We start from the raw sequence: 24,740 nt of genomic DNA on the forward strand, positions 1-24,740 counted from the left end.
GCCTATGACTAAGAAAGACATGTATACTATTGTAATAGGGTGTGGACCCAAAATATAGGATCACAAGGGCGGTAGCCCCTAAATGGCTCACTCAATTTTTATAGGATCTCGCAGTTAGAAGTGTTTTGCAAAACAGCAAGCTGCACCGGCAGTTGTTCCACCTGCCCACCCTCCCCCCATGCCGCCATCATATTCACCACCTCCTGTTTCCCCTACCCACGGGGATCAAATAGAAGTTTCTGTGTTAACCCCCAGAGGACAGGAGCCTGATTTAGTATCACCATCTAAGACTCCACAAGCCACCCAATTTGGACTGGGAGCCACATCCACAGCAGGGCAAGTTCCCTTGTGCGGACATCCTATAAGAGGCCAGGGGGACTCCCTTGGACTTGAGGCGTCCGATTCTAATTTCCCCACAGGAGCCCCGGGGAACTTTGACAGTGGGGAACGAGTTGATTGACTCTCCAATAGATACCACTCCCCAAACCCTCCCTGTTTATCTTAAGAGGCTTGTAAATATTAAACAAAGGGGAAACAAAGTCATCCTAGGAAAAATTTGCCTGTATCTTTGAGATGCAAATGTCCTTTCTGGTCTTCTCAGGAACTCTCATCTCTGCCATCTTTCTAAAATGCACCTTTTTGAAAGAGGGTAAAGTAATTTAGAAACTGACTTATCAAGGATAAATAAAAAACCTAAGTGTCTTTTCTGTAAAAATTCAGCCATCTAGACAAGTGAGTTGGATTTGTTCCATCTGCCAGAAACCTAATTTGAATCCAACCTCTTTTTCTAAACTGATGGGCTTCACATGGCTGTACCTGACTCAGTGCTGAAATTCTGAAATGACAACCATGACGTCTCTGTATGTTTGTGTCCTTGTATGTGTCTTTGTCTTTGGATAGCATTGCTGAGGTTGATTTGTGGATGAGCTCTATTTAATTGGCTTAAAGAAAAGTAAGCACTTACACACCAAACTATTCTAAATACAAGAGAAACTGAGCTACATGAGCTTCAGGTTCATGTGAACTGGGAAATAGTCAGTATTAATTAAGACCTGGTATTAACGTTCGTTTGTTGATCTAATTAATATAGACATGCTGTTAGAGTCATCAACATTAAGTATAATACTTTTATTGTGCCTACGTTTAATATAAGCTAAATAAAATCTTGTTATATCTGTTGCAAATTTGTCAGCAAGGAAATAACTTGATGTGAAGAAACTTTTAAGGAAAGAAAAGGCAAATGAGGTAAGAGCTTTAGGTGAACTTTTTAAAATACTTATCTTTTAGGAAGGTCTATCTAAAATTAATCTCTCCAGATATTTGACCACTTGAAAGTCAGAATTGTGCTAAAGTAAGTGACAGAAGGTTTATGGAAAGTGGACCCTGAAAAAAAGAGTTCTGTACGTGGTCAGGACTAAGTTTAAAATAAGTTTAATTGAGTAAATACGTTTTAAAAGTAAGCTGGTGCACAACTTGAATTTCGCTTTTCTCTCTGTTAAGAAGACAAGGTTTCTTAAGATTTTGGACTGCCTTTGATACCAGATTTTAAGTTTTTCTACCTTTTAAGAGATCTGTTCTGTACTTGCCTTTGAAATCTTTTATTGTTACTTTGGCTAAGTGAATAACTATTGTTTCACAGTGACATGGGATCCTATCTGTTTTAAACCCTTTTCTTATTTTTTTGACAAAACTTCCCAAATCAAATTATAATGAAGTTCCTTTGACCTCTAGCTAACTTTGGGGTGCTTCAAAGGGCCCCTGAAACACCCCAAAGAGAGACATTAACTAATTAGGTTGAATGACACAGGAAGTGTTGTCAAATAAGCAATAAATCTTCTTAGGTTCTATTGTATGCCAAATGACACAGGTATTCTACAGATTATATGGAGTTCCTAAAATCTGGTATGTCCTGGTAAAATGTTACCAGTCAGAATTCTCTTTATTGTCTGAAAGTGTTGCATGTCACCGCAATAACCACGTTACTTTCTCAATTGCACTGTAATCAGATTGAAACGTGCCTTCTTAAGTCTTTCACCATTGTACACAGTCATGGTTTCACTCTGATGCCTTTGCAAAAATGCTTCCTCTTCAAGAAGATTTATAGAAAGGACCTTTGCATAAATACAAGTTTCTGATTTTCAAACCATAAAGGTGAACTGGGTAAGAACTTGAAGAATTCTAATGGGAAACCTGATGGCTTCATAAAGCTGTTAACAAAAACGATTAGTTGCACATGCCTGGGTAAAAGGGTTATACTTATGGTTATAATTTTGGTTATAATTAAGGTTATAATTTTTATGGTTTCTATCTGAAAAATGACTGTTTTAACTCTGTGTTTTCCAGGTGTAAGCAAAACGCTCCCCTTAAACTCATTATGATTTACAGTCATTTGTTAAATTATACCCTTGTAAGCAGAATTGAAACATTTATCTTTTTCTCTCTACCTGGGTGATCCTGCCAGTAGCATATGCTTGTCCCAAAGATTAAGCCATGCACGTCTAAGTACGCACTGCTGGTACACTGAAACAGCGGATGGCTCACTAAATCAGTTATGGTACCTCTGGTCGCTCGCTATTGCAATTGGATTACAAGTAGTTATACTGATCATTGTTCTTTGTTTCCAGATTGTTTGCTCTTTGTGTCTCCCTGCTGTACTGTGTCTTTGTTAACGTTACTAGCTGCATTACTTATATCCTGTCTACTTTATAAGACTGGCGTCTCTTACAGTACCCAGTATGGAAACAGGCCTCCAACAATACTTCAATGGCTAAACATCTTGAGAAAATAGACCACATTTATAACATGAAATAATTGTAATAGTGTGATTCTAGGTACAGGAGGAAGCAACAAGGGAAAATGTCTCCTGGATCATAATTAGATAGAGGATCCAGAAGATCTTTAATTAGCAATAGGGCCTAATCCAAAAACTAGCACCTGGAGTGGCATATCAAGAATTCTCCCCTGACCTGGGATGAGCCTCCCAGCGCCGTGGGACAAAATTTGATCCTGAAACGTCTCCCAAATATTGGTCAAAATCCTGACCAAGAGGAGAGGATCTGAGAAATGGAATATTTCCTGACACATCAGTCATTAGCGACTGCAGCCCCCCAACGTGAGCCGGTGAGCCCTGACGAAACTCAGGATATGAGAATATAGGACACAGGCCCCAGACAGCTGAGGTACATATCAAATGACTGATTTCAGTGAGCCCAGACCCTTGCATCTTCCCGTACATGGAAAAGTGCTGAATTCCTTAACTTGAGATGCTGCCTCCCAGGCTTGAAGCCCTCAAAATTCCCATCAAAGAGGTCGTAACTCTCAACTTTTAGGCTGAGAATATTTTTTTAAGGCTACAGGTGTAAAGGACACACTTTCCAGAGAGGAACAAAAAAAACAAAAACCCAACGTTTGGAACACCGGCACCAATGGTGGACACTCCCGGAAAGATCCATCTGATGAAGCAATTAGAAGGGCCGTCACCCCCTTTTATCCACAAGACTGTGGAATGGACATTGACAGTAGGGAATTGTAACAGGGAAGAGCCAAATCGGACTCCACATGGGATCTGTTCCTTTTACTTTAACCTTTGCCTTCTGCTGCTTTTGTTCACTACAAGGATACTGTCTGTACCTGTACATAATGGCCTGCCTCGGGGAACCCTGTCCCTCTGTCTGAATGTTAAACCAAAGTGCCTTTGTTCAGGGAAACATATGGACTCCTTCCACCTGTGGATGGCTACAATTAAGAAGAAATTAACACATCTCCTCCCCGAGGCTGGCCATTCCAGGGGCTATTCGCACAACTTATGGCCTTCTTACTTTACCTCCTCATCTCCTCCCCATCTCTGTATTATAAAAGAAACTGGCACCCAAACCCCGATAAGATGGTTATTTTGAGACTTTACTCTGCCATCTTCTCGGTCTGCTGGCTTTCTGAATAAAGTCATATTCCTTGCCTCAACACCTCATCTCCGATTTATGGCCTGTCGTGCGGCAAGCAGAGCAACCTTGGACTTGGTAACATCTTTACTCAGGACACGGTGTCACAAAGTGGGACACTGTTTTCTGTTTGTTTTGTTTTTGTTTTGGGCCGCGCTAAGTGGCTCGTGGGATCGTAGCTCCTCGACCAGAGATCCAACCCGCGCTCCCTGCAGTGGAAGCTCGGAGTCCTCACCAATGGACTCCCAGGGAATTCCCATGGGACACTGATACCTGGCAGTCACGGCCCTCACCTTTGTGAGGCAGAGGTAGTAGTGTAGCAGGATTGAGAACGGTGTGACGTTTAAAGATTAGGTGGTGAAAGCAGGATTTCACAGGAAGTTAATCCAGTGATACTTGCAGAGAAATGTTGTCAATTCAGCGTTAAGAAGACTGTGGACAAGGTGTGGAGTTTGCAAATAAACTTCATTTCCTAGAGTCAAATCTGCCAAGGCTTCCACTAAATTTGCAGTTGTGGCTATAACCTTAAGACACCTGAGACAGGCAAAAGCAACTGAATCAAGTTGTATGCTATAACAGGCAATAGGCCTGTGTTTACTACCCTGCTCACACAGTTCTGCGCGGCCTGATTATGCCTTTCATGCACAAATAAAGTAAAAGGTTTTGAATAACCTAAAGTTAATCTATTAAGTAGAGATCTCTTTTCGAACTTAAAAGGGCTAATATACTTTGCCTCCAGTGGAGATCTCACCTTAGAGTATCTGGATCGGGCTTCCCTGGTGGCGCAGTGGTTGACAGTTCACCTGCCGATGCAGGGGACACGGGTTCGTGCCCCGATCCGGGAAGATCCCACACGCCGCAGAGCGGCTGGGCCCGTGAGCCATGGCCGCTGAGCCTGCGTGTCCGGAGCCTGTGCTCCGCAACGGGAGAGGCCACAACAGTGAGAGGCCCGCGTACTGCAAAAAAAAAAAAAAAAAAAAAAAAGTTTCTGGATCAACCTGAACCTGATCATTTGGGTAACCCTAAGGCAGGCAGTTCTTGCAGTGCTTGTTTTAGCCTTATAAAAACCTGCTTATGTTTATCTTCCCAAGCAAAGGATTCAGGAACTAAATCTTTAATAAGTTCACAGAGTGGAAGAGGTAACAGAAAAATTTGGAACCTAGAGCTTGCAATAACCAGCTAAACCTAGAAATCCACAATGCTAGCACTTAGTTGTGAGTCTAGGAAGTTCCTGTATCAGCCTAATTCTCTCTGGAGATAGCTGAATTCCTTCAGTGCTTAGATTACGTCCTAGGTAATGAACAGCGTCTACGGAGAATTGTAATTTTTCCTTTGTGTTCTTTCTCAGCTAATTGTTGCAGCAAATAAATGGAATCTTTTATGAATGCCTTATGGAATCTTTACAGTAGCTGAGTACAGCACGAGGTTATCTCCATATGGTAAAAAGGCTGATTTCTCAGGGAACTAGAGGGTACTTAAATCTTGGTGAAGTACTTGGGAGGATAAAAGAAGGAGTCCCAGTGAACCCTTGAGGCATAAAAGTGCAGGTATATTGTTGATTGTTCCAAGTAAAGGCATGTAGATATTGGCTGTTGGGTCTCCGGGATGCTGAAGAAAGGTGAACAAAGGTCTCCAACTGTAAACCATTTCAAGTCAGTTCAAGCTTGTGACACAAGGGTGGCTAGGTTTGGAACAACAGGAAAACAGGGAAAAACTATTTTTATTAACAGCTCCCAAGTCCTGGACAAATCGCCATCCTGCCAGGTTTCCAACCAGGCAAGATTGGCATGCTGCAGGGACGAGTACACGAATGATTACCTCCTGGGCAATTAGGTCTTCTACAATAGCTATGGGACCTTGTATGACCGCAGGCTTTAATAGCTGTTGAGGAAACCTAGGGAGAGGTTTAGCTACATCTATCTGAATCTTTATAGGTTTGCATTTTTTTATTCTTCTCATGTGAACACTGTCAGAAGTAGCCCCCAAATTTGCAGGCATCCTGTCAGAAGTAGCCCCCAAATTTGCAGGCATCTCCATCCAATTAGGGAACTTTTGTTGAACTTCCGCTTTTAGGTCCAGGACAGATTGTAAGGAACATAACTGATCAGGTTCACGTTGATCAGGAAATTTTAAGGTGAGATCTCCACTGGAGGCAAAATGTACTGGCCCTTTGAAGTTAGAAAAGAGATCTCTACTGAATAGATGAACTGGGGCTATACTGCATAGCAGAAAGGAATCTTGGTTGAGATAAAAATTCTCTCTGAACTGTATTAGGTACTCCCACTATGGAAACATCCTCTTTACTCAGAGGCACCTGTTGTTCTTTGAGGGTGGGATTTAGAGTAGAAAGCACAGCTCTGGTTAGGGCTAGGGGTAGGGTGTTAAAGGGTTAGGTAATTATGTTTACAGTTAGGGTTAGAGTTTAATGTAGATTTCAAAGTAAAATATGAAAGTGGGGTTTCAAGTAGAAAGCATAGCTCCAGTATCAACTAAAATTTGGCCGTTTTTCATTATATTTTCCTCTGGGCTGTTTAAGGTCATTGCTGCTAATAGTTTACCAGAGAACCTCTGGAGTTCTGCCAACTAGGGGAGAGGGTCATGGGGGGCCCTCCCTTTGAGACAGATATCAGAGCATTTGTGAAGAGTTTGCATAGGACCTTTGAGGACACCTCTTTTTCCAGTGTCCTCACTGATTACAAATGAAACATCAACTTTGGGTCATCAAATTGATCATGGACCCCTAGGAGGTTGTAATGGGGGAGGCCCAGGTGTCATTTTGTGTCCCTTGCCTTAGAGCTGTTGTAACTGTAAGGCTATGAGCTTGGTGGATTTCTGTTTGTGGTCGTGCTCCAAGGTCCTTTCAAAATGCTCAGCTATAGTCACGAGTTCAGTCAGGCCTATAGCCTCCCACCCTGTTTTCTGCCCTTTTATCAATCCACTCATCTCAGAAGATAATCCACTTACAAAGAGGGCAGTTAAAGCAGGCTGAGTGGCCTTTTTATTCCTTGGAACACCAACTGCTGTAAAAAGAGAGCTTCCAAACTGGCTCTAAAGTCTTCCACAGATTCACCCCTCTTTTGTTTGTATGAGTGAATAATAGAGCAATCATTAGGCCAATTAATAATAGACCAAGTGTGAGCAGGGAAGATTTTAGGAATAGCTTATAAAAGGTTAGTTGTTATTCTGCAAGCCTTTTTAGGTTGAGGATCTTGAATCCCATCCTAGGGATTATGTCATTTTGCTTCCCACATCCATTCTGGGGCTTCCCCCAGTCCTACCAACATGTGTACAAGTGGATAAAGATCTAGCAGTTTGGGGACATACGCCCTGACAGTGACTCTAAGTTCTTTAAAAAATGTTGGGGGTTCCTCCAAGGTTTAGAGAATTCTTTGACTACAGCTCTCAGTTCAGTCTTTGACCAAGGGGTAAAGGACACCTGAGGGGGCTCACCTGCAACCTCAGGTAGTTTTACTTTAAATGGCAATTGTTAAATATTCTTTTTGGAATAGAGAAGTATTTCAGACAGGAAATGAGTAACACAAGAGTCCTCGGGTGACAACGGAAAGGGGGGGACAGTAGGAGGTGCGTCTGCAGTCACATCCGTCCTGCGGTCTTTTGTCTCAGGTACCTTTTGTCTCTTTAATTTTGCATTAGCTTTTTGTTCTAAGTCTCTAAACGAAGCTATTTTGGAATCTTGAAACCGTCTGTAAACTTTTACATACCAAGTAAAGCAGGCATCTCATTCTCCCTGTGCAATCTGTGAACCCTTGCTCTCTAGTGGTTTCCTTAAATGTACAATCTTGTCTAACTGGAACATGCCCCACAATGACCACTGTAATTCTACATCAATATTAGTATAATTTTTCCATCTTTCTAAATATCTACAACCTCCAGGACCATAGTTCTTAAATATAAAATAAGCAGGTGTGCCAGAAGCTGGCATTCTCAACTCTTGGGCGATAAAGGATCTCATTTCCTTAGCTAGCCTTTGTCAAACCAAAAGAACACACAAAAAACCTGCGCCTTAATATATCAGCAGTAACAAAGAGATGTTACTATGTCCTGGACAAAAGAAGGCCTGGTATGCACCACCACCGATTCCCAGGGATCCTTGGACTGAGGAAAAAGATCCAAACGGCAAATCCCAAGGAAGGGGGACTGCAAACTGATTCCAAACAAAATGGAGAACTATAGCCACCACCAACAGCTCCAAGCATGGAAACTGGGGGCTGATTCCAAACAGATGGGCAAGTGCAGACTACACTGTCAGCAGTGCCCAGTGTGGAATCCAGGGAACAAAATTAGGGGCTATGGTTTACCACTCAAAAAATATACTGGCAATAACCAAGAGATGTTACTGTGTCCTGGGAATTTCCATCTGAAAGGCTAGGGGTTTGGCCTCAAGGAGAATCCTCTACCAGCCAAACTGACCTGCCCTGTAAAGGAAAGCCAGTTAGATTGGGAGCACAAACGCAAAGAGAATGGAGCTCAAACCAAGAGGAGCTTACCAACAACCTTCAGGAATGGCAAGAAAGACAGTGAACTCAAAGGAGTTGTGGGCACCACACCTGTTCCTCCTTGTCCCAAATGTTATCAGAAATTTGCTTCAGATCCCATCACTGCCACCAATATATTTACCTTTTTCTTTTTAAAAAGATAAGCATTTAATCATAAAATCATCTTGTTAGCAGTAGCAATCATAAGAGTGAATTTTAGAAAAGTGCACATACATATTTTTATACAGAACATTTCTGGAGGGATACATATTAAACTGTTAGTGGCCACCTCTGCATGCCCCCAATGTATTAAAAAACAAAATTTAACGGAGTAAATTGGAAGATTTACTTTGAATTTTGAATAAATTGGCCTTATTAAACGATTCATGAATCAGGCAGCATCTCATCTGATAGAAAGGGAGATACTCCAACGGGTTACACAACATGGAAGGCTTTCTTTTTTTTTGGCCATGCCACGTGGCATGTGGAAATCTTAGTTCCCCGACCAGGGATCGAACCCATGCCCCGTGCATTGGAAGCGCGGAGTCTTGGCTGCTGGACCACCAGGGAAGTCCCAGAAGACTTGTATAGTAAGGAGGGTGGGACAAGGAAAGAAAGTCATCATCAAAGGAAAAAATGAAAGTTCACTGGAGGAAAGTAAAACTTCAGGTGACAACGGCGTCTCATTGGCTAAACTGCGGAATTTTCTATTAGCTATTTCTATTTTCTATTTCTTGTTGCTGGCCAGGAAGGAAGTCTTCCCTCCTCCAGCTGGGGTAGTAAAGTGGTTGCACATCCTCTTTGGGGTCAGTAAATGACCTCTTCCTGTTGGGGTAATTGATGATGAGTGGCACGGCATGAGAGCTCCCTCTACGGGCCTTCCAGACTCCAATTCTAGTGCAGGTTTCCTTTTGTTAACATTCACAGCATGTTTTATTGGCAGGAGGAGTCACAATGAGGGAGAAAAGGCCACAAGACTCACCATAAAGAAGGCTCAGAAATGCTTGGGTGGGTCCAAGGCAGGCACAAGGTGGCTGTGGGGTCAGCTGGTGGCTACAACGATCACATGGTTCCCTCTGATGGGTTTGCAGCTCGATGTGGAAGAGTGAATAAAAGGGTCAGTTCATGCTATCAGAGAAACATGAAACTGAGATAAGCTTCCCACTGCTAGAAGCATCTTGAGCCTTCAGAAAAGAACAGAGAACATGTCTAAAGGGTTTGGGAACATCAGAGCCACATCTCCTCAGAGTGGGACTCCCCAGGCTCTCCAGGTCTCAGTCCCCAACTCTCCCTCAGTGACAAAGCCTCCCTACCTCTGTCCTTGTCAGCTCAGTGATCCCTAGAGGTCCTGCCTATCCGTGAGGACTTAGGTTTCCATGAGACAGGTTGGTTGAGACCTAGTGATACAGTTGACCAGCCTGATATGCAACAGTTCCCACCACCCTGGGGCAGTTGGGCTCAGGGACACATGGCTCTGGACCCCATGTGGAGGGTGTCCTTGCACGTCCGCTGTGCCACAGAAGAGCCAGGAACGCCTGTAGCTGTCCAACTGATTCTCAGGGGGTTTTCCTGGGAGAGCCCTTGGTCATCTGACCTCCTATCCAGGAAGCCCCATGACTTTCTGATTGCTGCCTGTCATGCCAACAACACACCTGTGAAGGTTCTGCTCTGCATGGCCATCTGTCCGCCAGGCGCCCCCTTCTAGGGACCCAGATGCTAGGACCACACAAATGCTGAAGGAGTGTCCACCTGCCTAAGGTACAGACACCCCTGTATCCATCTGCATGATTTCTACTGGGAATCAACAACATTTATGGGGATTCTCTGGCCCTAAAGAACAGACCAACCTGATAGGAGCAATGCAATGATTCACAATTACCAGGGTCAATGCACATATACAAGGGCCCATAGCCCCAGATGCCCCACTCACAATTCACATGAGGGTCCCATACGTACCCACCGATGCCCAAATATTCTTGCTTCACACATACACAATCCAAACACGCACATCAGTGGTACACTGCTAAGTGCTTGATAAAAAGCTCTCCGAGAAAGGCGGGAAAGACTTCACTTATGGTATCTACATGGTATAAATATTCCCAGCAGGACCAATTTCAAGCTACCCACCTGACATCACTAAACACACAGCTGGGAAGAGATATGCACCATTGACTCTCCCAAGACAGTATGAACCAGTTCCAGCACATCCCATAACTTTTCCTGTGAATATGTGCACAGAATCCACTTACACCCCAAGGAGAACTCTCAACTCCCACCACAGATATATAACCAAAAGGACACCACATACACATTTGTGTTTGTACATATATATATATATATATATATCCCCTGAACACACACCCTCACCCTGAATAAATACACAAACAGACCACCTCTTACTACCTAAATTTTTACAGATGAAACCTTACTCACCCTGAATATTCACATTCCACTCTCACAACTATATATACACACACAACATGGGCCTGAAAACAAACATGTGCAACCAATATGCCATCCAGATGTACACACTGAGTACCTAAGCACACAGGGTCACCAAGTACACAACTGTCTCATGTGCAACCCGAAAAAAGACCCATATGCAATCCCACAGCCCTAAAATACATAGATTGCAGGACTCCTGCACACACACAGAACCCACACAGCCTACTGGTTTCCAAACACACAAACTAAACTCCCACATCCCACAGAATACATACCCCAGAAGCCCCAGGAACTCAAACACACACACAGACACAAATAATCTATACGTATCAAATACAGCTGACCCTTGAACAGCTTGGGGGTTAGGGCGCCAACCCTCCATGCAGTGGCTCTGCATCCATGGATCCTGTAGTAGTCCTGTAGTAGTTACTGAAAAAGAAATCCAGTATAAGTGGACCCGTGTAGTTCAAACCCATGTTGTTCAAGGGTCAACTGTCCATATAAGTCCACCTCACTAATACTGAGAACACACATACAAGCAACACCACTAAATTCTTCAGGCATTACATTTTGAAATAGACACACAGAGGACTCGAAGCCTCCTGCTACACTCACAAATCACAAATACACACATCCACAAACTACTCATGAGTATACACCCCAAATGCTCAGACACACTCAAAACAGAAAAACACCGACAACCTCTGCAGTCTTACTAAGATACATACACAATTCTCACACACCTATGGACACACACATGCAAATATTCCTAACCCCTGAACATATGGATCCCCTCCCAAACACTATACATTATGCTACCACTACTCCAACATACAAACTGTATATGTGTGTGTGTGTATATATATATGTTTCTACCCTCACCCTGAATATATAGACAGACCACCTCTTACTCCTACCAAACACATGTATAAACACCCTAGCGTTCTCCAAAGAAATACACTTTGAATACTCCTAACAACTCCATACCTTATGAACAAACTCTGATAATGCATGCACCTGATGATGGACACGCACACGGATTAGAATACACAAGTAAGATACATGGAAATATCTCCAGCAAACCATTTATGAAACAACTTCCATATATCAAATTATCCCTAGCTATCAGGAGCCAGCTCACACATATGCAAGTACTAACAAATACCCGTATCACATATTTCTAATACATACAAATGCAATTGTCCATCTTCCCTGTAGAAACATAGAACCCCACCTCTCTATCAGATACACATATACTCACTTCCCAAAATACATAAGCCTAAGAGGCTCCTACTGAAAATTACAAATGCACAGCCTCAGCAAATATTCCTCCAAGTGGCCATGCCCCTTGAATACACACACAAACTCATTTAACACACAACTCTCCACAAGTCCCAAATAGAACCACGATTACCCAGTACACTACAAATAGACAATAATGTCACCCTATACGCCCTTTGTTCCAAATACACATACAGTACCACGCTACTGGCGTATACATAACCCCATATTCCCAACCTCTCACACAGAATGAACTCTGCCATCTTGCAGAATACAGGATCATACAAACACAACATACCTACACATTCAACATCCACCAGCCCCATAAAATAGTCACAGACTTGCCCTCTACACATCCAAATATACATACACAGCTCCTGAAAATGCACACCCACAAACACCCCATAACCATACAACATGCCCTGAATACACAAATGATCAGCCTACATTCCCCAAATATACAAAATTAACAGACTGGACACCCAAAGTAATATACACCACTACTTTTCCTGACATTGCCCTTACGCATATGCAGATAATCCTTCCAAATCCACCATTACACACACACAAATCCCCAAATTCAGGGGTGAAAAAAACACATGTAAACATATTCCCCAAACACCAAATTACAAACACCTAACCACCAACTCCTTGAGTATGCCTGCGTCACATCTCAACACCCTCCAAATACAACGCTCACTCTTACACACTCTCACAAAAACACAGGCATGACCTCCCTTCAAACACAAATATCCACGGACAAAACCAACCCACACATTTGACTACCTATCAGATTCCCACCAACCAATTAAGTATGTACAGACCCCATCTATGCTTGCAAATCAATCATGATTTGACACCAGACTACAAATACATGTTTATTACCACATTCAGCAAAGTTGCTCGCATCACCGACAAAAGAATGCAGTTTGAACCTAAGTGTTGACTGATGTTTTTATAAGAAGGAAGACACTAGTGAAACGATGAGTGTGTTCCTTCCATTTTCACTCATTTTCCAATCACCTGAGCTACACCTTCGGAACCAGATGAGGGTTTTCAACTCGCAAGAACTTCCCTCTAGCTTTTGTACTCTTCACAACGCGCAGACTAGAACGGCACCTGTTTAATAGCTCGCACACACTATTTAGCCCCCACTGTAGGCCCCGCAATCACTGAACCCTTCATGCAGCCGGCTCCCCAGTGGTGCCGATAATCCTGGGGTAAACATCTCAAGGGAATCGAGCTCTATGGGGGCGTGAATCCACATTGTGGGGAGTCTCCTTACATGGACAAGGGCACAAATAACCCACAGGGTGAACAACAGTGCAGAGCGGTGACACCTGAGGGGTGAAAAGTCCCCGTACCCCTTACCTCAGGATTCCTAGAATTGACTCTACAGGCCGCCATGGCAGGCCCCTCCCCCGCCGGACAGCCATTGGGGCCCCACCCTCCGCGCTCCCGCATGCGCTCCTGTCTTCCGGAGCAAACTGCCCCAGCAGACGCCGGGAGCTGTTGGAGGACGGCGGTCCGCCGTGCCCGAGAGACCCGCCCCAGTGGGCGTGCACAGGCGTGCGCGGGCGTGCAGGCGCGGGGTGCGCGGGCCTAGGAGGTCTCTGCAGGAGAGGACAGAAATGGAGGGTCGGGCAAGCTGCGGAACTTCTCTGGCGACGCTCCTCGCTGGGAACCTTCGTGACGGTCTCTTCTTAAAACCAGCTCTTGTGAAATGTGCACTCGTGAGTTTTATATTGCACTCGTGAAACCCATGCACTTAGCTACAAAGAGTTCTGGAGAGCTCCGCTGTAAGCACAGTAGCCTCAAATTGGGGCAAGTACTTTCATGCCCTTTGGACTGCCGTTCCTTGGTTCTTGTTAATGCCTTTCAAAAAACAGTAGGTCCTTTTTCCTAGCACACCTGAAGTTTCCGTTAAAGAACAATGCTAGCAAAGAATTTCAGACCTGGGAAACACTCTTAAGATACTGTCTCCTGACTCCGTTCCTAGAGTTTTTCCAACGCATTTACTCTACTAGAATATTTTTTCTCCGTGTTCACAGGTGTTTCCTTTGTACGGTTTTGGGGTTTTTTTAAAAATAATTTTGAGAAAGAGTTGACAATCTGGGCCAATTTCAACAGGTAGTATGGGAACAATTTTATTTTCCCTCCCTCCTTTTTTATAATATCTTGCAGAATTTCAGTTGACAGTAAAACAACAACAACAAAAATAGTAGCGGGATCAACTTACTGACCTGACTTTGTAATACTTCCCAAAGAAACTTCAATCATCAGATCCGCTTTCTGGTCAAATGCAAGATTAGAGCATTTCTCACTCAACAGGATGCCTCTGAAGACCCCTCACATGTAACAGCACTAAGCGCCTCCAAGTGCAGACTTGAAAACTCCACAAGACACAAACATGGTATCTCTTCGTTTCTTTAATGTTTCGTGATTGAGTGGAAGATGAACTGTCTTCTGAGGCTTGTGATCCATGTCCAGAGATGTTTTTTCTCAGTAGTCAATGCCCGCCCCCACCTTCTGTGCAGGAATAGTCAGAGATCATGATCCAAAGGACTTTTAGATACTCCCTTCTGTGACTGGTCTTCCCAAGTTACATTTGGGCTAATTTGATTATCTCTGTCTGTGGGGTGTAGGATTTTGAAGTATTACAAAAGTGATTGCAGTATTGGGACTGGCTAATTTTTGCACAGTGCAATTTTTGTATCAGTGGCCTTGAGAAGAGTCCTTCAAATACTGTATCAGAATTATGAGTGAGAATCTTGTAAATAATTGGTTGAATGACTGAACAAAGGGAGGAAGCAACAAGGAAGCCTGCCTTTCTCGAGTGCCTGGGTACAATATTTTGCCTCACCATTCCTCTAGTATGAAGTTATTGGTTGCAAATCATACAAGTTTTCCTTCATTATAAAAGCTCCAGGGCTTCCCTGGTGGCGCAGTGGTTGAGAGTCCGCCTGCTGATGCAGGGGACACGGGTTCGTGCCCCGGTCTGGGAAGATCCCCCATGCCGCGGAGCAGCTGGGACCGTGAGCCATGGCCGCTGAGCCTGCGCGCCCGGAGCCTGTGCTCCGCAACGGGAGAGGCCACAACAGTGAGAGGCCCACGTACCGCAAAACAAAAACAAAAACAAAAACAAAACACCTAGGTTGATGGATAAAGACGTGAAAGGAAGGGACTGTCATGCTCAACCTCGGTGCCGTGAATCAAAACAACAGTTTATAAACTGCCTAAAGAGGCACACGCCAATTGTGTGCCACTGTGGGAGGTGGAAGGAACTTCCGGTTCTTGCCTACCTGCCAGAGCCCTCGTGGAATGTCCCCCCAGCGCACGCCAGCCCGACCCACGTGCCCTCTGCCTCTCCCCCACCGCAGAACGGTTCAGCCCGCATTTTCCAGTTTACTTTCAAACGTGTCCCTCGTTGACTTGGATCCCGAGCGTTTGCTGAAGCAGGTCGCTCTCTGGCTCCTGGTCTTGACTTTTCTCATTGAGGCTACCAGGCAGCAGTAGTCCGTGCCCAAGCCTGCAGGATGGCTTCAATAGGAGGTAAGCCTATAGGCTGGGGGTGTGTTCTCAGAGACCCTGCCATCCTCACATCCTTCAGGTTCACATGTTACACTTAACTGTGGGCACCTAGTTGGACTGAAGTAGAGGGAGAAGAGAGCACTGGACGCACAAGGACATTTCACCTGGGGAGACTGGGGAGCCTGAAGAAACCTGAGACTGCCCTGGGGAGGAGGGGTCGTTGGAGGTGGATCCAGAGGAATTGCCCTGGCTATGGAGAAAGGATGGCAGCAGACAGTCTGATTCTTTCTAGAAGGGAGACAAGCCACTTTGAAACGTGTGTGTAAGGATGTGTGTGATATCCTGGTGGTGACACAGGGAGGGTCATGAGGAAAGCCTAGAGCTGTATTGTGTTCCTCAGGCACCTGAAGCTTGCCTCACCATATCTTTCAAAGGGGTGTGAACAGGAGCATACTGTATCTCAGGGGGCCATGGGGAGAGATGGTCTTGGTGAGAAAACTATTCAATGGGGCTGTGTGTGGCCACACCTGCAGTGAAGTGTCCTCTCCGAGAGCTAGGCAGGGGGTTACTCTAACTGCCGCAGCCCACACCTCGTCCACTCCTCCCAGCCCAGAGCTCACTTGTCAGTTCAGGTAACTGTTGCCTTGGATTCAACAGGGGATGGGCAACCATTACGAGTAACTTCAGCCAAGAGAGGGCTCAGGTTCCTGAGTTGCTCTGAATTGTTCTTCCTTTTGTGGAATGGCAGTACTTCACACCTACTTCATCTTGTCCAGTATCTCATGGTGGACCCTCAGGCTGCCTTGAGAGGAAGAGTTTGTTCCTATCTCAGGTCACTCCTTCATGGACAGGGAACAGATGTGGAGTGGGGTTGTTTCGGGTGGAATGTCTATGAAGCCTGCTTCCTCTTTTAAAGGGGGAAGGAGTGTAGCCCAGGATCAGGAAGATGATCTTCTGTGTTACTATTAAACGTCCTATGACATCTGTTCTGGTGAGTTAGGTGCACCGTGGTGTGTACCTTGTTCTCCTGAACAGGGATGTGTTTCAGACAACTTGATCGCCATGGCATCTGGCTTATGCCTGCGTCTCAGATTGTCTCTCCGTTATTGGGAGCTGGAAGGGGAAGGACCACAGGCAGTCTATACTCCCACGACCAATGTAACATGACAATTCCCTGGCCCTTGTTTAATCCTCTGCAGCCATCACTGGCTGTGAAATGACAGAATCTAAGGGACATGCGCCTACTTCTCAGACCACGCCAAGCCCCTAGGAACAGAACTCCTGACTGATGACAGTGACTCTGGGCACTGGGGAAGGGGTGGCAGGACCTGGCCCATGTTACGTATCTGCTGTGGGTTCTTCGGAGATGCAGGTGCTTTCTGGGCCAGTGTCATGGGTTTGTATCAGGATTCCATTAGAGATATTTTCCAGCATTTTGTTTTGTTTTGTGAGGCTAGGAAAGAAAGAGGGGATTTATACTGAGCATCAGGAAAAGGAGGACTGAGGAGGAGGTGGGGCCCTAATATTTTACACAGTGCCTGTCCACAAAGGGCCTTTGGGGGCCTAGAACTTACCTTGCAGAAGGCCCCACCTGCTAGTACGCCGGCTGAGGGGCATTTCTCACAGAGCAGATGTCCACACAGCTCCAGGTCTTGGGAGACAGCCTGTGAGGCTTAGGTGCCAGGGTGTGCCTTAGGGAGGCTCTCCAAGTGAGTGCTTGCTGAGGCAATTTCTTCTCGGCAGGCAGGGGTCAGGGAGCTTGGTGGATGGGCGTGGGGTCACCAGTGGAATAATTCTCAACTGGAGGTCAGGGCATGAAAATCACTTGAAGACATTTGCACGCTGCAGTTTCCCTTGTCCAAGAGTCTCTCATCTGTGGAGATTTACACTCTGATGCCGCAGAAAGCCTCAGTCCCACTTGCCCATTCTCCTCCTCCATTCACTCCTTTCCTTTGCCTCAACAGCATCTGCAGTGCTGGGAACGGATGTCACCATGAACCCCGGTGCCTCCTTGTCTACTTTCATGGCAGTGTCCTTTCCTCCACCCATTCCTGGCGCCCAGCACTGGCCACCCTGGGAGCAGCACCTGCCACCTCTCATCACCCCCGCATTCCCTCCTGGCAGCAGCCTGTGGCTGCCAGCTTTCCCCAGGATGCCTTTGGTGGCTAATGGTGGCTGTGGCCCCAGTGCCCCTGGGGCTTGCAACTTCACTGTACAAGTCAGGTCACAAGGGAGGCCAGTGCAGGCCCCCCAGACTCAGACCTTTATCGTTCCTCACGGCCCCCTCAACTGGAGCGCTCCAGGGGCCCTCAGCGGGAGTGCTGCATGTCCTGCACCCATATTCTTAGCAACCCCTGCGATGGAGACCATTGTGACTGCTCCAGCTGTTGGAGTTACTCAGGCTGGCAAGGGAGGCTGGACCCCAGGCTTTCCTCCTCAAGCTCCACCACCAGCTGCCCAGATGGCCCCTAACATTCGCCCAGTGAACTCTGGGCCATGGCCACGTGGCACTTCCAGGGAGGGCAGCCTGGACACCAACCAGCCCTATGCCTCGCAGGAGGACTGCTCTAACCACCAGAGCGTGTACAGTAACTTCCGACGGTGGCAGCGCCTCAAGCCACTGGCCCGGAGACACCTTCCCCAGAGTCCTGATGCAGAAGCTCTTTCCTGCTTTCTCATGTGAGTGAACGCTCAGGGGGTCATGAGCTTATCGGAGCTCTTAGATAAAGAGGAACTGGGGATGGACTCGCAGGTTAGGTTTCTAGGGATACTGGAAGCAAGGTGTGAAGGCGATGTCCACGCCACGAAAAGGCACACTGTCAGTCATACGGGCGAGCCTGCTAGTCCACGACATCATGACTGAAATGTGCCTTATCTCAACTGACCCCACCCCTCTGTGAGTCTAGCCAGCTTGTTCTTCCATGATTCTCCTGGTAATATGGCCTGAAGACTTGCAGTCAGAGAGGGTCGTGGTGTAAGTTGAGGAGCCAAGGAGTGGATGCCACACTCTCCTGTGCTGACGTCTCCTTTCATACAGCACTTGAGTGTACGTGGCCGGGGGAGGTCACTTCGGAGAAGGGGGAGGAGCGCGGGGCCCAGGAGAGCGCTTCATGCACGCCTCGACTTTGTTGATGTGGAGAATTCCACTAGGAACAGGGTGATGGTAGAGCTCTCCTAAGGGCATGGGCTCTCTCCCACTAGAGTTGTGAGCCTGGCAGGCATTTCCATCCTAAACCTGCGGTCCCTCGTAAAAAGGGGACAATCACACTTCACCTTCAGAGGACCGTGCAGAAGACTCCTTGGGCTAATCTATGAAGTGTGAGCAGATTGCCTGGCACATGCCACGCCTCAGTGATGATGGTGATTTTTATTATGAAAAGGCAGCCTTGAAGAGGAAAAGAGCTCCCCAAGGCACAGTGTCCCAGCTCTAGCCTGGGAGTGGATGGTCATCCTCGAGTGAGTGTGAGGCGGTGACAGCCGTAGCCGGGAAGCCTTGTCTCTGCTCTCCCAGACACCTGCCTCTCACTCTCCTGTTGCTCAGTCATGCTGTGTTGAGTGATGTGTGGTCCACATTGGTGGGTGGGGTCAGGCAGGTGGGGGCTGGGCTGGGCACAGAGACTGACCCCGAGTGCTTACAGCCCAGCGCTTCGATCCCTGGCCCGCCTGAAGCCCACCATGACACTGGAGGAGGGACTGTGCAGGGCCGTGCAGGAATGGCAGCACATTAGCAACTCTGACCGGATGATCTACTACGAGATGGCACAAAAGTGAGTCAGCGTCCTGGGCCCAGGGGCTGCGTGGAGGGTGAGGCGAGTGGGTGAGGGCAGGGTCTGGCCGTGGCGGGGCTCATCAGAGAGGACAAAGGAGAAGGGCTGTCGCTCGGAACGGGGGGCCCGCAGCCCAGAGGCCCTACAGTCCTCCAGAAACCCCTCCCTCACCTTGAGAGTTTGGGTCTTCTGTCCTTCCTCCACCACGAGCTCTGCCCTCCCCTGAGTTTGACCTACCCTTGCCCTCACATGAAGGTCTCAGGACGGGGCAGGGTGAAGCTGTGAGTCCAGTAGGGGTCCAACTCCGGCCATATGGGCTGGGCTGGGGAAAGAGCTCCACCCGCCAGCCTGCTGCTTCCTTAGTGGTGGCTGGCTGGCGGCCACTGACATAGATTTGGGACCCCCTCTCCTCACGAAAAGTGGCCTGAGTGGGTACCCTGGCATCCCTCATGAGGCTGGGGAAGCCAGCTGTCATCAGCCCAAGGGTCTCTGGCCCTTCCAGTGTTTGCTCCACGGTAATCCCCTTGGTTTAAGAAACAAAACCAAACAAACAAGCACCTCTCAGAGGAAAGGAAGGCCTGTCCTCTAAGCTCAGCATCCACATCGTCCAGCCTCTCCTGAGCCCTGTCTCCAGGTCTACGTTCCAGAACTCTCAGTCCCAACCCAGGGTCCTGGATTTGGGCAAGGACCCCTGTGGGGAACACATGCCTGTTCCAGCCTCTGGCTGTCAGCCCTTCATGTGGCTCTGGATGGGGGCCATGGGGAGGGTGCCCCCTGGGTCAGCCACGTGTCCCGTTGACCTGGTTCAATGCAGCGACCTGGCTCTATGCTGTTGAATGCTCTCCAGTGCTGGTGAGGCAGGAAGGGTCCCAGATCTTGTATCAGTTCCAGGAGCAGCTCTCTGCTGTGGACAGCACCTCACAGGGCCTTGACAGCCCCAAGGCACATCCTCTCCCAATCCCTCATTCTTGGCTGCCTTTGTTGGGCTCCAGAACCCAGGCCATTTTCTCAGGATGGCCTGTGCCTCCGTCACACCCCAGGTTCATGCAATTTGAGGCAGAGCAGGAGAGGCAGATCCAGCAGTTGCGGTGGATGCAGTGCGCGCAGGGCCTGCCTCCTCCAGCCCCACCGAAGCTGGATCCTCGGGGGCCCCCAGCCCCGAAAGTGGGCCTTCAGCCAGCCACCCAGGTTCCCACTGGAGTTGAACGCACAGGTAACAGGGGCCCAGGGTTGGCCACTCTTCCCATGTGGATCATCTTCCTTCAAGACAGGGGCATTGGTCTTTCAAGCAAAACAGCCACCGAGGCGGGGGGTGGGGGGTGGGGTCTCAGATGCCCTTTGTTACTACGGGGTATTGACTTGGTCAATCTTGTAACTTCTCTCACGCCTCCCTGTCAAAGGACTGCACACAAAGTCTGCCTAAGAAGTGGGCTTGATGGGGACACACCTAGAAAATTGGAGGTTCCCCACTTCCTTATATGTGACTCTCTTAGATGCCCCCTTACCTCCCCCCTCCAACTGTGCATGAAGCTTCAGGTGGTCCTGACCCCCCCACACCCACATCAATGTCCCCCAACAGTGCCCTCACCAGCGTGCGCTCGGTGGTCAGGAGGTAGACCGGGAGCCCCTCACCTTCCTTCCCTTCCTCCTGCTCTGCCGCAGCCTGTGCTCCCAGGATGTCCGGCCCCAGGGCCCAGCCCTCCCGCCCGAAGCCACACGGGTCCCAGCGACCCCCGGAGCCCAAGGCACCCGAGGACATTCCACCTGAGGCTGTGAGGGAGTATATGGACATCATGGAGGCGCTGGTGGGGCCCGTCCACTCAGCCACAGGCGACTCAGATGCAGAATGGGGAGAGGACGGAAATGAGCTGCAGCAGGAAGAGGACGGCACCTACTCGGACCCCGATCTCTTAAGCTATATCGACAAGCTGTGTTCCCAGGAGGACTTTGTCACCAAAGTAGGCTAGGCCTGGAGACTGGGGTCTGCAAGATGCCAGGGCATGGAACTCTCAGCACCCAAGATCTGGGTTCTGCTCAGGCCGTTGGGACTTAAGCTCAGCTCCTTGTTCCTGAGCCTGGTGTTAGGGGAGGTTTATGCAGATGTTTGTGTGTATATGTTTGTGTCTATCTGTGTGTATGCCTTTGTGTCTGTGTTTGTGCCTCTGTATATGTGCTCTTTTGTGTGTGACTGTGTATGTGCATGTTTGCGTGTGTGTGTGTGTGTGCGTGTGCGCGCTGACCATCCCCGCCTTGTGGAGGAGAGTGGGGTGGGTCTCTGCTTTTCACTTTCCCTCCTGGCCTTCTTGTCTCACAGGCCACTCCTGGCCGAGGATGCTCACAGCCTCTTCTTTCTGTTCTAGGTGGAGGCAGTCATTCACCCTGGATTCCTGGCAGATTTGCTTTCCCCAGACCCACAGCTGGATCTTGGCCCTAGAGAAGGAGCTGGAGCAGGAGGAAGGGCTCACCCCCGAAGAAGTGAGACAGGGGAGGGAGAGGGACACTCAGGGAGCCAGGGGACCCCACGGGAGGGGGACCCCAGGTGATCCAGGGGACAGGGGAACCCAGATGACCCAGGGGAGCCAGAGGAGGGAGGGATCCCCGGTAGAACAGGGGACACAAGGGACATTCAGGAAGACCAGGGCACAGAGGGACCCCAGTGAACAGGGGAGAGGTAGGGCCCCAGAACAGGAGGGCCACATAGCGCTGTCCATCCCTCCCCTGCCTGGGACACCTGGCATGGGGAAGGGCCCGTTCTGGGGTGGGTGCAGTGCAGGGTGAAAGGAAGGAGAGGATAGGGAGCCGGGAGGGGAGGGAAGGTCACAAAGCTGGGAATCAGTTGCAGGAGAATGGCCGGACTGCCACAGTGTCTGTATTTGGATTCGAGTCCTGGGGTCGTCCGTCCCCTCCTCCCCACCAGGGCCATTGTCCCACTGCCCAGTGCTCCTCCTCTCACACGTGTGTATGGAGCCGTCACTGTCCTCCTCCCTCCTACCAGCTGGTGCAGAAACGACTCCTGGCCTTGAAAGAGGACGACGGTGTGCGGGCAGCCCTGAGTCACAGTGCACCCGGAATGGCCTCAAGTCCTTCTGAGTCCGACGCCGGCCAAGGTGCCCAGAGGCACGACCAAGACCCCCATCTAGGGGTCAGTGATGAAGCCTGCCCACCAGAGATTGATTCTCAGGCTCTTCATAGGCTCATGCAAACAGACACTGCCCTGTGCAGGCCCAAAGTCTTTGTTCCCTCTGGAGGACGTCAGGAGTTCTCTATATTCCGGCCCGTACGGCTCTCCCCTCCCCAGGGTCAAAGGCGCACCGGCCCTCTACTGAGATCCAGGGATGCGTCTGTTCTCAGAAAGGCCTCTCCTCTTCGGGAGGCCCGAGTGCCCAGGGACGGGTCCAGTGAGAACGAGGAGGTGCTCCAAAGCGTCTTCATCATAGACTCTCAGCATATACTGGTGCCTTTCGGGATGTCCCTCAGTCCTGCGCATGTCTCAGCCCTGGCTTCCTCTGGAGGTTGGGGGGCCCAGAGTGTTCCCCAGTCCCCCTCCTCTCAGAGAAGAGGCCTCAGCCCAGCTCCACCAGCCGCTCCCAAGTCGAGGAAGCGGGCTCTGTGTGGACACCCAGCCGCTGCTGAGAAGCTGCCCATCCCCGGGGCTGGCCTCGGCGTCTCTGGGAGGCCAGCCTTGGCTCTGGGGCTGGCTCGCCCCTCACAGCTGAGAAAGAGAAAGCGTGACCCGTTTGACACAAAGAAGCGTGGGAAGAGGAGGAAGAAGCACTGCAGCCAGTAGGGAACAGCTGGGCCGGCCCTCCAGGGCGAGGCCCCAGGGCAGCCCCCTGGGGAGCCTAGGGGCTCCTCCTCCTCCTCCCAGTGCTGATCCTGGATGATGTGGGGGGAAGGGAGCGGGGCAGGACCACCAGGGTGGGGAGGGGGAGCGGGATTGTGGGGGGTTAGGGAGGTGGGGGAGGTGGGTGTGGCCAGGTGTGGGTGGGAGCAGGACCTTTGGAGTGATGTATATAAATTGTGAACAAAGATCGTTTTCGTGGGAAATGCTCTCAGGCCACTGTCATCTTGTTGGTGTTGAGCTGCTCCACAGAGAGCGATCCTGAGAGGAAGGAAGGATGAGGGAGGTCACAGGAGCTCTGGGTCTACAGGTGGCCACACCTTTCCTCCACATAGACAAGGACTCCTCAGGCTGCCCCTGGGAACGCACAGCTCTCACTTTCCCCAGGGACCCCCTCATCAGCCCCTTCTCTAACGCCTGCTTGGCTAGGGCCCTTCTGGGGCATCTGTACCGTCTTCTGCATCCCTGAACCTTCTGGGGAGGCAGAGCTGCTCTTGTGCCTTTCAGCCCTCTGGACACTCACCAGTTTCTAGGATGGAGCCTGGAGACAGCCCTTGTCATTATGGAGCTTCTCTCTGCTTTCCTCATGTGGCCAGACGACGGCGCTGGGATGACCCTCCGCTCATCCAGGGTTTCCTGTGTGGGTGGCCTGACCAGAGACGAAAAGTCTTGGCCATGGGGACGGGACTGTCTGCCTCATCGTAGCGGGAGCATCCTCTAGTTCCACTGGGATTATTGCAATGTGGAGAGTGGTGGAGGCAGCTACCTCTTCATCCCAATGAGGAGGCAACAAGGGGAATGGGTGTGGGGAGATTCATGGGGCACCCGTTAAAGGTGTGTATAAGGGAAAGGACAGTCGGGCCCCTTTGTGGAACTTGTGGGATGTCTGTGCAGCAGCATCTCGTTCAACTGAGGGAGGAGGACCCACGTGGCTGTGGCCGTGGGGACTGGCGTCCGGGGCCTCCGGGTCTGCAGAGACACCCCAGAGCTACTGTCCCTTCCCTTTGCACCCATGGCTGGACGTGTGTGTGTACTGGTATCAACACTGGTTTGTATCCCCATAGGAAACAGGTCCTCCTAACAAACTATGACCACGTTTCACAAGAACAGCTTGCTCACAGGGGCGGCAGGGGGTGGGAGAGGTGTCTGTGGCCCCAGATCTGAGTGGGAGCTGGGATCCATGCTGAGGAGTGTGGAGGCCTCAGTCACCGTCCTGTGGGTGTCGGCAGAGGCTTCGAATCATCAGAGCAGGGGAAATGACCCCCTCATTAGAGTGAGATGAGCAAACAATGAGGGGCATGGGGTAGACCCCCGCTGTCTCCCAGAAGTGCCTCCCCTCCCAGTCCGCTTAGCCTCTGTCACAGCCTGTGCTGGCCCACGTCTGAAGCCCCTTCCTCCTAAAGCACTGAGATGCTCTGATCTTTTATGGACCTGCCCTGGG

The 24,740-nt window shown here is 49.0% G+C and overlaps 1 protein-coding gene and 1 long non-coding RNA gene across 3 annotated transcripts; one reads left to right on the forward strand and one right to left on the reverse strand.

The window, feature by feature from the left end:
* Nucleotides 1-560: 560 nt before the first annotated feature.
* Nucleotides 561-15,746, reverse strand: LOC308611346. 2 transcript variants are annotated; one of them, XR_014014848.1, is made up of 3 exons: nt 15,570-15,746; nt 4,232-4,333; nt 561-635 (listed from the first exon to the last, which is right to left on the reverse strand). It is a non-coding gene; the product is annotated as an uncharacterized lncRNA (long non-coding RNA). The 2 variants fall into 2 exon arrangements; XR_014014849.1 differs by lacking the exon at nt 15,570-15,746 and adding an exon at nt 9,417-9,607 and having other exon boundaries at nt 4,232-4,370.
* Nucleotides 15,747-18,431: 2,685 nt separating this feature from the next.
* LOC308611340 (NUT family member 2G-like) lies at nt 18,432-23,462 on the forward strand (the record flags this gene model as incomplete). Its single annotated transcript, XM_081260161.1, has 3 exons — nt 18,432-18,443; nt 21,868-21,933; nt 22,454-23,462. The coding sequence occupies 3 exons, from the start codon at nt 18,432-18,434 to the stop codon at nt 23,243-23,245; spliced, it is 870 nt and encodes a 289-aa protein (XP_081116287.1). The 3' UTR covers nt 23,246-23,462.
* Nucleotides 23,463-24,740: the final 1,278 nt, after the last annotated feature.

The sequence above is a fragment of the Mesoplodon bidens genome (assembly GCF_964165515.1).
Source record: "Mesoplodon bidens genome assembly, contig: HAP1_SCAFFOLD_579, whole genome shotgun sequence".
NCBI lineage: Eukaryota > Metazoa > Chordata > Mammalia > Artiodactyla > Ziphiidae > Mesoplodon > Mesoplodon bidens.